We start from the raw sequence: 12,621 nt of genomic DNA, 5'->3' as shown, positions 1-12,621 counted from the left end.
CTATGTCTTTTAAAATTAAAAAAAAACGGCGAAAGTCTGCAGAGCAGAATCCTGGACTTTCTTTTACCGTGAGACAAGCTCAAGTTTAACAGATGGGTTGATCATACCAAATCGATCATCTGATCACAAGCTTCGATAGACTGTTATTAGAACTCATCAGTAAGCCACAGCCGATAAACTTGCAGTCTTCGATAGACAAACGGTTTATAATGCTTTCACATGAAGCAACCGTTTGCTGGTATTGTTCAGTGACGTCAGCATAGTCATTTGCCGTGCAACGTTTAATACAGTGTCCACTAGGCAAGACATCTGGTACGCTCGTATTATATACAACCAGAATACATCGGAAAAAGTCTGCAGAGCAGAAGCCTGGACTTTCGTATACCATGAGACAAGCTCAAGTATTTTAAAATGTAGTCTTTTATTAAGGTAAGTTTTGAGAAAGTGGTGCTTAAGGATTAATATCAGTATTTTGTAAAGTTCACGGCAATTACAGTATGTTATACCGTTTAACAAAACTTGTTTTTAGCTTCAGTGAAACCAATCTTACTTTGATAGATCAGCAATAGCAATCCATGCATCAACTTTATTTCTATTCATTCCTTTTTTGAACTTAAACCGTTAACCTTTTTGAATCTACTGTTTTCTGTTTATGTTGTAAGCATACAAAATATTTTTGTGTTTGCTGTTGTGCATATCTTTCGATAATTTTAGACTAAATATCTTTTAATTTATTGAAATCCTAACTCAAACCTTAATTATTTTGAAACCTCCTAGTTGCTAGTAGTTTTTAATTGAAAATATTACTTTAGCTTAACCTAGAACAGCTGAATTTATATTTTTTAGTACCTGTACCTATATTAAAGTGTATATTTAGTTTCAAGTTTAAGCCTAATTTTTATTACTCTTTTAGTGCCTTTTCCTCACTTTTCATATTTTTTTCAGATCTTAAAAAACAAACTGATGAGGTCATAGGCTAAAGCATTGTTTTTGTTAAATAATATTTTTTTTAAATAAATATCTTAGTAATTAACTTTTTTATACTTCTTAGTATACAATTTTTTGATTAGTACTTAGATATGTCGAAGAAAAGGAAGTTGAATGATAGTTATGTTCAGTTTGGTTTTACTTGCACTGAAACAATAGAAGGACTGGAAAAACCGCAATGCATGTTTTGTTTAATTGTATTTTCAAACGTAAATTTTATGCCATCTAAGTTGCAAGAACACTTTAAAAACGGACATGGTGGAGCAAATGTTTCAGGTCATGATGTTGAATCATTGAAAGCTTAAAGGATCCGCTTTGAATCACGAGGAACACTTCCAAAGTTGGGTTTTGTATCTGCTGGCAAACCAGTTTTAATGTCTTCTTACCATGTGGCGTATAACGTAGCTAAATCCAAAAAGCCCCATACAATTTCTGAAGAGTTGATAAAACCATGTGTATTACAAATGTCAAAAATTGTTCTGGGAAAAAAAGCTTCGAAAAAGCTTGAATTAGTGCCGTTATCAAATAATGTTATTCAAAGTCGAATTTAATTTCGGATACTTTGGATCAAGTTATCGCTGATATCAAACCTAGTCCTTTGAAAATCTCTGTTCCGTTGGACGAATCAACCGATGTTGAAAATTTCAGTCAACTGATTGTAGTAGTGAGATATGTGCATGATGGTTCCATAGTTAGTAGAATATTTGTTATTTGGAGAAGATTTGAAGAGAGCCACCAAAGCAAAAGACATCTTTCAATGTGTGAAGAATTATTTGCGAAACATCACCTAGACATGCAAGTTATTGGTTCTGTGTGTACTGACAGTGCCCCTGCTATATTGGGAAATATATATATTTTTTTGCTTTGTTAAAACAGGATACTCCGCACTTGCAGGGTACTCACTGTTTTCTTCATCGACATACCTAGGCATCAAAAGCATTGCCCTCGAAATTGAAAAATGTCCTTGATATTTCTGTGAAGACAATTAACTGGATTATAGGTCGTGCTTTAAATCAGTGGTCGGCACGGTATACATGAATTTTCTTTTAGGGTGCACAAGAAATTAGGGGTGCATGAAACTTATTTTGGGGTACATGAATTTTTTTTTCGCGCAGAAACATAATTAAAGTTTTTTTTAAATTTTTCTACATTTAAGACATATTCAACTTTGATATTTAATTGACCAGTTTGTTGTCAATAAAACGACCATTTTTGTACTATCCTAGTTCTATTCTGTTATATATATAAATATTCTTCCACCCTAAGCCTCCCAAAGAAAAACCGAAGTGAGCAAATCTCATAGGTTCTTAAAACAAAATAAAACGATTAGTATTTTCTGTTAATGTTTAATTTTATTAACTTTTATTGTTTAAAAGCGTTTTGCTACATTAAAAATCACTATATTAATCAGCTTAATCTACCACCTTTCAATAAAAAGTACCAAGACTACTGATTGTTAATTGGGGTAGTGGCAATTATATAGTTAGTATTTTAGACCTTGGTGATAAAGTTGTAAAAATTAAATCATCGATATTAAAAGTTTATTGAAATGGATAGGGTAAACTGGTAAATTTAAAGTTAGCGTGTAAAAATTAATTGGATGTTACCGAATTATTAGTAAAAAAACGATTAAAAATGTTTACATATTCTTAAACACTAGCGGCGCTAAAGAATGCAAATTGGGGTGCATAGAATTCTAATTTTGTGATTTAGGGTTCACGGATTCGAAGAAGCGTGCCGACCACTGCTCTAAATCACCGCCTTTTTAAGTCGTTGTGTCAAGATTATAGTAGTGAAAATTAAGTTTTACTTTTCCATACGGAGGTCCACTGGCTATCACGTGGAATAGCTTTAACACGCTTTTTTGAATTGCAAAAATAAGTCAAAGCTTTCTCTAAGGAACGTGACTATGACCATCCCAAAGAAATGGAGTCATAAGAATTTATTAAAATACTAGCTTATTTGAGAGAAATTTTCAGCCGCATCAATAACCTGAGTGTTTCCATACAATGGAAAATGTAAATATATTAAAATGTTGTGAAGCGTTAAATGCTTTTAAAGAAAAGTTACATATCTGGTGTCGACGAGTTGAAAGAGTCAATTTATTAAATTTTACGTTACTCGAAGAAGTGACTGATGAAAATGAGTCTTTAGTTCCAAGTGTGCGTGAAGAAATTATTAACCATTTGGAAATACTATCCAAGTCATTTGATGGATATTTTGGATTAGGAGAACTGGAAATTTCTGAAAATTAAAAATAAATTCATATTCTACTAATTTGAATCACACGACCGATGATGAATCGTTAAAAGATGAACTTATTGAATTATGCATGAACCGTTTTCTCAAAATGCAGTTTGAAAGCAAAACTCTTGAACAATATTGGTGTTGTGCAATGAATATGTATCCAAGACTTTGTGAAAAGGCACTAAGTATTCTCATCCCATTCGCGACGACTTACTTGTGCGAGTTTGGATTTAGTACTCTTTTTTCAATCAAAACAAAATCTAAAAATTGCTTGAATGCACAGGCAGACATGCGAATCGCTATCAGCAACAGAGTGCCACGTTTTGAGAAACAAAGTTGCCACTTTACCTGGAATTTGACAATTTAGGAAAAAAAACCTCGAATTTGAGAAATTTTGAAAAAAAACTGAAATTTTGAACAAATATCACTAATAAACCTGGAATTTTTAACAATTTCAACATGTTCATTAGTAAAATTTCGATTTGACATAAAAAATCCAACATATAGATAAAAAAAAATTGTCATCATCAAAAAATATTTTCTATTAAAAATCACATTTAAGATAGCTTTACATTAAGTTTTCAATGTTTTTATACTATTTAACACAGTTTCTTACCTTAAACTTAACTATAAATAAAAATAGACCCAAAAGTGTGTACTTTTAAAAACCCGGAGGAAATTTTGAAAACCTAGAGAGAAATTTAAAAAACGAAAAGGTAATCCTGGAGAAAGTCTTGTGCAATAAACAAGAACAAAAGAGTCATTAATTTTAGAGTTAATTTAAAATTTAGTTCTTAATTTTTTCAAAATAATATTGCATGAATAGAAATTTGATATTTTGTTAAATACCTTGTGAGTGTTTGCCAAACAACGTGTCATTAAGGGTATTTCCATTAATATATAAAATTAGTTTTTTATTTACGTTAGTTAAAAGAAATTATTCTTTTTTACAGGGTTGCCACTTTAACTGGAATTTGACTATTTAGGCAAAAAAACCTAGAACTTTGAACAAAAAACCTGGAAAAACTTTTTTAAGAATTTCTAAGAATTTTGACATGTTCAGTAGTAAAATTTCGGTTTGACTCAAAAATTTATCATATAGATAAAAAAATTTTGTGATCACCAAAAATTTTTTTATTAAAAAATACATTTTAAGTAGCATTACAGTATCTTTTCAATCTTTTTATACTATTGAACACAGTTTCTTACCTTAAATTTAACTTTACACTAAAAATAGACCCAAAAATGTGTACTTTTAAAAACCTGGAAGAAATTTGAAAAACCTGGAAAAAATTTTGAAAAAACGAGTGGCAACCCTGTTTTTATAAAGACAGATTTGATTTTGTTTCGTTTGGTTAAAAAGTTTTTTTTTTTTGTTAATTAATAAAAAAATAAGGCAGGTAGAATTACAAGTGATGAGCTCAAAACTCACTTGCTTGACCTTCAGAAAACGTTTATCGTTTCAGAGGGAAGAGTGAGTTCTGATGTTTCCTACCTTATAAAAAATAGATAAAACTTGTTCAAATACAGTTTGTTGTATTTTTTAGTTTCCAAATAATTAATTTTTATTAATATAGTACACTATCACAAAAATAAATATATAAAAATCATAAAATTATTAATAAACAAATCATGGCATATAGTGCAAGGGGTGTGAGATCAAATTAAAATATTTTAGGGGTGAGGGGCATCAAAAAGATTGGGAACCACTGCCTTAATGGGTTTTCTTTAGCTAGATTTGAACAATTTTCGTTCAAATTTTCCAAAAAGAATATATATATATAAAGGTTGCAACATATAAAAGTTCTAGAAAATTACGAACAAGACAACTTAGTATAACTTATAATTCCGGAGAATAATTTGTACTTTTCTTCATTATGAATAAAGTTCTTAGACTTTTTTACTATTTTGAAATTAGTTTTCAACATAATTTTTTTAAGTTCTTTATTTAATTTATGTAAATTAGTTCACAAGTTCCGATTTCATGCCCACGTTTTTATGAAAGTTTATGTAAAAGAATATTTTAAACAATTTTTAGTAGCAGAAACATAAACAATTAAAATAATGTATACTTATAAAAAAGCTTGATATATATTTAGAATGATAAAGTAAGTAAACCGTGTTATTTGTTAAATGTTCTATAGAAATTAGTTAACTCAACTTAATAAACATTTTACATTCAATAAATAAAAAATCCTTAAAGTCATCTTACGTCACTAATGCAGATCAACGCAGCCAACAGCGCCATCTCCGGCCATCAATCAGCAGCAGCCAGTCGGTCCACCGCAGTCCAACTACAATCAGCAGCAGTACTACCCTCAGTCACAACAACCTTACGGGTATGTTTATAAGCAAATAAGATTTTATGAGGGAACAAAGTTACGTTTCCGATCTCACGTATACTAAAGTAATTAATGGTTACTACAGCAGTCAGGCTGTTTGATTATATAGGTGATAGTGAATTCGGCTTGCTTTTTTATTCTAGTTTTCTTTTTAATTGTTATGTGTATGTATTTCTCAAGCTCTTTTCAGAAAGATTTCAGTAGTATTTAAATTTAAAACTTTAATGTAAGGCCAAATTAGAATAGTTGTAGACACTAACAGTTTCTTAACAAATTATATTTTACTAACAGTTTTTTTTTTCTATTTTTGGTATTATTAAAACTTATGATAATCTAGCTACCAAGTAGCAATTAATATTGACCGGAATTGCACTGTATTAAAATTGGGTTTTATGAATTTTTAATATTCTAAAAAAGTTTTTGTATACCAGTAAAACAAGTAAATTTAGTTATAACTTAAGATTAAGTTTTTTCTAATAAATTAAAAAAAGCTTGTTATAACAAAATTTAAATGAGTAAGATTTAAAGTATTAGTTTTCTTTAGTATAATCTATTAATGTTTTTTTGATTAGGTAGTAGATGTTTGCAAACTAAAAAAAGGTAAATATAAATCTTTTTTTTACCTGCTTGTGATGTAAAATATATAATTATTGTGTTTAAAAAACACGTTGTTGTTAACTTATTACATATTTAAGAAAAATATTAAACTGTATAGCATTACACCGACTAAAATTAAAAGTCTACTTAAAAAACAGAACATAGATAGAGAATTATCTGACTATTTTATTAAAGCCTACTAAATCAAACGTCTTTATTTGTATATACACTTATTTTTTCACAGTCTTCGAAATTTTACTAGGTTATTGAACAACAAAAGTGTAAAAATTAATACATATTTTTCATAATTATTCTATTTATTTCAACATAATGCAGTATAACATATATGTTTTACATCACAACTCCTAAGTGTTACAGTTATTTAAAAAATTTTAAACTAAATAAAAATCACAGCAATTTAAACATAGATTAAATGTAAAACAATTGAAAAAAGCAATTACGCAAAAACAATTAAAATAAACAAATACGCAAAAACAATAAGGTAATAAACTTAACTATGCATTTTATAAACTTGAGTGGATTGATAATAATTAGATTAAAGTAACTACAAATATAAATGTTAATACAACAATAAATAATCACAAATTATAATTTCAAAAACAAAATGGTCGCTTAAATAAATTTATTTTGTTTTCATAAGTGAAGTTTGAGGCTAAGAATGTAAACTGCTTCTATAGTTTTCTAATGATGATCTGTTCTATTATTGAAAACCTATTCGAGTTATAATTCTCGTAACATTTTGGATTATTAATTAAAACTTGATCAATAAATGTGTTGTGCAGTTCTTTGATCGAATTCCCTTAGTAACTAGTAAATAGAGCAGCGGTGAAGAACGTTTCTGTTACATTAAATTGTTGTCACATTGCATTATTTTGAAATAGATTGTATCATGAGTAGCAAAAGGCTTTTAGTAATTATTAATATAAGTTTTAAAAGACGTTAAAGATATATTAAAACTGTGGAAAAAAATAAGTAAATGTTTTTTTTATTTGTTTTTCTTTTGGGGTTAGTTTTAATGTAGTTTCAAGATATCCAAACTTTGTTTAAGCCAAAACCATTCATACAGCCTCTCACTAATTGCCATAACTTCAGTTGTAGAAGGAATATTAAATTTGGTTTAAAACTTTATATTCGTTAGAATTCTGAGACTTATTTTAAGTTGTTTAATAAGACTTTCTGGCCAATAATTTTTACAAAAATGTTCAAAAGTTACAATTTTTCATATTTTCGGTTTGCGGGCCCACTGTGTTGTTTATAAGGTATATATATATACTTAAGTTCTAAATAATTTAAAAAAAACTTGCTTCCAATAATATTTTTTTGTTTTCAGCAGAAACAAAAAATATTGATTATAAGGTGAGTAATAATGCCACTTTATTAAGTTAACAATCAGCATGTACAAATTATCAAAATTTAAGGTGTTTTTTATTTAATGTACTAAAGCTCCTTTTTTAAATCCTGTAACAATTTTATTTTTTATAAACTTTTGTAATGATATTAGCATCTCATTTTAGTATTTTAAAGCTTGTGAATAAATATGGAATTTTTTGTAACAATAAAAACTTTTCCAAAACATTTTTCATTATTTTCAAAACAAGTTTTTCCAAAACAATTTTTATAACTCTTAAAACAATTTTCTAAAACAATAAACAATATTGTTTACTTAAAGGAGTTACATTTGTTTTAGTGCTTATAAAACGGAATTTGACTTGCAATTACTTGCAGTAGCAGTTTTCGGCAGAGCATTCGGCAAGTGTGCTTTAAGTTAAAATGCATTTTAAGCACGTTAGATTTAAGAACTAATATTTTCTTGTGTGTTTAACTTTAGTTCTCGTATAGAGTGATGTAATTGTATCTTTGTGTTTTTTAGTTTATGTAAATAAAATATAAGTGTTGTTTTGATTGTTGTACTAATCTACTTTACTAATCCCTATTACCCCCCTTAATAACATCTCTGTATCGAGACATTGGAAACCATGTGTGGCCTGTATTTTAGGAATCTTTTGATTAGGAGTTAGGTGCCTTATCAATTAAAAAACGCAGCGAAAAAAAAAAACTTTAGTTTATTACTAAACAACTTTTTAACGAGTTCAAAATTTTGACAGTATAATTTGCGATAATACTTTACTTTGCGACATTTTACTATGATAATAGTAAGAAAAGTTGTGTGAATAGCTTTCTACTTTGAAACAGCAAGTCTACAATTATAATACAAGTGTGTGGTAGTGGTTTATTTAGTTTGTTAAAAGTGAAGCTTGATGTCAAGGATTTTTTGCTGGAAGTACTATATAATTTTTGCGGTTATTTCTATGTATAGTTTTATATATGCTTTTTTAGTGCTTAGGTGCACATTTTATTTGCTAACGATCATAATATTTCTTCTTCTTAGTGCACAATATATGTTGCAACTAATATAAGTCGCATGGGTGCGCAGTATTTCGATCCTAAAAAGCTTAATCTTTTTAGCTAAGGGCACAATATAAGTTGCAACTAACATAAGTCGCATGGGGGCGCATTATTTCGATTATAAAAAGCACAGTCTTTTTACTCTAGTGCACATTGTTCTTTGAAGATGTTGCAATTCACATAAGTCGTCAGGGGACGCAGTATTTTAGTGCAAAATTGCATTTTATAAGTTGCCAAGAGAGCGCAATTATTATATTTTTCTAAGCATAGAAATGTAAAGTAAGAACCGCATTAAAATTTAGAATTACAACAGCAGAATAGTTGTTCCCAATATGTCTGAGTTTGAGCTGATAAAACAAATTTTCCTATTTGTTTACTACTACTAGTTTATTGTTTTGATCTGCTGATTGATTGTATTAAAGTATAGATTGTATTTGTTTTAAATTAGAATGTTTGAATGAGTTTTCATCTTTCTTAGTCGTAAAAAGGCAGTCGTTTGCCACATTTTATTACTCGTTTCAAGTTCAAGTATAAAGTTGTGTTAAAATTTTTCCTTTGAAAGAAATCAAAAATAAACTCCCCTTAAATTTAGCAGTCGTCGCTTGTAAATAAATTGTTGCGTTTGTATCTTTTTGAACGTTGTTTGAAGCAATAATTGATTGTCATTTAAGCACACCTGACACCTTGCTGCTGCATGAAACTTTAAAAGTTTTTTTGTTTATAAGTACGACAATAAACAAAAGATTGAATGAAGATTTTGTGTTTATTCTATGACGTCACGATCAAAATTCCTGCTGTCATTGTTTCCGAAGCCAATCGATGTGGTGTTTTGCTGATTCAACAAACCAGCTAGAAGACAGAAAGTCAAATGTTTCCTAAAAGAAACAAGACGTTGTCAATGATCCAATTGATGGTTCATAAGCCTCTATTAACAACCTGAGAATAACAACCTGAGGATAACAGCCTGAGGATAACAGCCCGACGACGAGCCCGAGGACAACAAGCCCAAGGACAAGAACTTCGAGGACAACAAGCCAGAAGCCAACTAAATGACTATCATTGTTACCTTGTTGTGTTTTATCTAAGTTTTTGTAAATTATGTAATTTTTGAGATAATAAGAAATACAGTTTCTTTTTCTTACTTTTTTTAAACCGGACTTTTGATACTGTCTAAAAAGTTTAAAGTTAAGTAGGATTTTAAGGATTTTAATTATTTAAAACCAGGCTTTAAACGTTAAAATTGAAAATTTAAAAAGAAACAATGTAATGATATTAGCATCTCATTTTAGTATTTTAAAGCTTGTGAATAAATATGGAATTTTTTGTAACAATAAAAACTTTTCCAAAACATTTTTCATTATTTTCAAAACAAGTTTTTCCAAAACAATTTTTATAACTCTTAAAACAATTTTCTAAAACAATAAACAATATTGTTTACTTAAAGGAGTTAATTTTATTTCAATGCGTATAAATTTGCCTTTGTCTTTCAAATAAAGGTTAGTTGCAAAGTTATTCCGCGGTATGATCTAGTTACCATTAAGTTAAACGTTTTACTTCAATTATCGAGAATCAAGAAAACGTCTACATCGCGGAGTTGATGTTAGTATTTATGTAACTTTACGATTGTTGATACTTTTTATAGATTTTATTTGTGTCGTGAATTAATAGTTTCTTTCTTCAGAACTAAGAATTATTATTGAAAATAAATTAAATTGCATTTATTCAAAGTGTGTTTTATTCATAACTTAGGAAATAGTTTTGTAACTTATACTGTTTGTTTATTATTTACTTCTCGTAAGTATAGCAGTCAGTAAGTTACTGGAGACCACGTAGTTAAGACATAAAACATAAAAACCAATAAAATAACCCAATTGGTTAAACTTTTTATGACTTTTTTAGATAGTGCTTGTATATATTCTATCTTATATATAAAAAGTTACAGTATCATATACGTATTAAGTTAGTTCTATTTTACGAGCAAAAGTTTAAAAAAAAAGAAGATGTATTTTAATTAAACAACAGCTCTACACATTTTTTATGACTTTTTATTTTTGCATTTTGTTTTTTTTTTTTTGTTTTAATGTTATCGAATCATTTGTTGTTATTATTATACTTATGCACCTTCAATATGCAAAGATTTTCAGTATATTTATTTGTTATATTTTTTATACTTGAAGCAAAGTATTTGTGCTCCACAATTTATTTGATAATGGTTATGTTTTCAGAATATAAAACTAAAGCATGTTTAACGATCAAGAATGACATTACTACTAAATTAAACTTTTTGATTGTTTTTTTTTAATTAAGTATAATTTATTCGTTAACCGATTTATTTCCTATAAAGTTAAAAAATTGTTTACTGTTTCTTTTAAACTTCGTCTAACTAAGGTTTCGTTAATATCTACTGAAAAGAAAAGTCGGAAAATTTTAATGAGATTTCAGTAATTTGTTCTACTGGTCATGATTTTTTTCCACATTACATTTATTTTGTCGACCTTTAAACAATTTTTTTTTTAATTTATTTTTAATCATGTCAAAAGTTCTACTTTTACAATAAAATCTATTATGTTTTAGGTATCCACCTCAGCAGAACCAACCATATCCCCAGCAACAGGCGTATCCTCCCCAGCAACCAACTTATTCACAACCTCCCAACCAACAAAGAACCCCGTATCCTCCTCAGCCTGGGTACCCTCAGCAACCAGGATACCCGACCCAACCTCCACAACCTGGGTACCCGCAACAACCTAGTGGTTATCCACCTCAACCTTATTACCATGGTTACCCCCAGCAACCGCCTCATCAAAACTACCAGCAATAAGTGCTCATATTCTTCACTTCCAACACTTTTGTTGGCGCCTATTTTGATCTGGTTTTCATATCTTTCAACTTAAACAGTATTTCTCTATTGATTATAAGTTTTTTATGGGACTTTTAGATATTTCTGAATTTGGTCCTTCTTTAATTATGTAAAATGAACAGTTTTTGGCTTTTTAATTAGTTAACTATCTACTACTACTATTTTTTCTAACCATATATCTATAGAACGTGTTAATTAATATTAGTCTTCTTAAAAAAAGAATTTGCTTGTGTTTTAGTTTTTATTTATTTCATATTAATCTTTTTTTTATTTTCTGCATCATTCTACTGTCAAATAAAACTCTATAAAAGTAACTAGTTACTGTTTTGTTATTCGACAGCTATTAAAGTTTTTATTATAAGGTTTTTTAAGTGAACTAAACAGCTGAAAAGTATAGCAATTTAAAAATATTATTTGGAAAACATTATGTAATATTTATCGATGAATAAGACAAACTTTTTTTTTCTATGTATAAGGCTTAATTTATTAACCATAATCTTTAAATCAATAGTTTGTTAATAAAATTCATTGTTTTGTTTTAACAAATTGTTGTAAGATTTAGTTACTGTTTTTTTATTTGCAATGAAATTATCTATTTATCCAATTAAAACAAATTTTTCAAAAACAGCTTTCACATAATGTATGATTTTTCTAGCCTTCGATTATATATAATTGTAATAATTCGGTTTAAAGAAAATTTCGCAGTAATTAGAAATTATTTGAATTTATGGTAAGATGTTTTTATAGTTTTATTGGCAGTTTCATTAAAAAAAATATCATCATAAAGTCTAAAAAATTTAAATTTTTACAACAACCCTTCTGTTAATCGGTTCCTTATTACTGCTCTTATTGGTTTAAATTACGAAGGACGGATTATAACTTCGAAATCTTTGTTAATAATGTATGCAATAATTTTAAATAATAATAAATACATATCAAAAGCATACTATTTTATTATTTTTAAAACACTCTCAGTAAGCGCTAAGTTTAAGAAAAATATTTGAGATAATTACAGATGGAATAAATTACAGTATTCTATGAAACTAAGTCAATTAACAAAAATCTCGGACACAATTAGTTTGTTAGAAAATGTGTAATTTATCCTTTTATTTATTCACAAAATACTGATGACTGATAATTTTACCGATTGCTAGAATCCGT

General features: G+C 28.3%; 1 protein-coding gene across 2 annotated transcripts in view; it reads left to right on the top strand.

Moving 5' to 3' along the window:
• Window positions 1-11,768, top strand: part of LOC145833700 (programmed cell death 6-interacting protein-like) — a 32,387-nt gene extending 20,619 nt beyond the window's left edge. Inside the window, exons 18-20 of one of the 2 annotated variants that reach the window (XM_082940848.1) lie at window positions 5,460-5,573; window positions 7,525-7,550; window positions 11,175-11,272. In XM_082940848.1, coding sequence (XP_082796974.1) covers window positions 5,460-5,573; window positions 7,525-7,543 — 133 coding nt within the window. In that variant the 3' untranslated portion in view covers window positions 7,544-7,550; window positions 11,175-11,272. Of the gene's footprint in view, window positions 1-5,459; window positions 5,574-7,524; window positions 7,551-11,174 lie in introns of both variants that reach the window. The other variant, XM_082940847.1, reaches the window with a different exon arrangement.
• The last annotated feature ends 853 nt before the right edge of the window (window positions 11,769-12,621 follow it).

This window comes from Thalia democratica, chromosome 4, assembly GCF_965202585.1.
Source record: "Thalia democratica chromosome 4, ktThaDemo2.hap1.1, whole genome shotgun sequence".
Taxonomy (NCBI): domain Eukaryota; kingdom Metazoa; phylum Chordata; class Thaliacea; order Salpida; family Salpidae; genus Thalia; species Thalia democratica.
The sequence above is the reverse complement of the archived record's forward strand: the minus strand, read 5'-3'. Positions and strand labels throughout refer to the sequence as shown.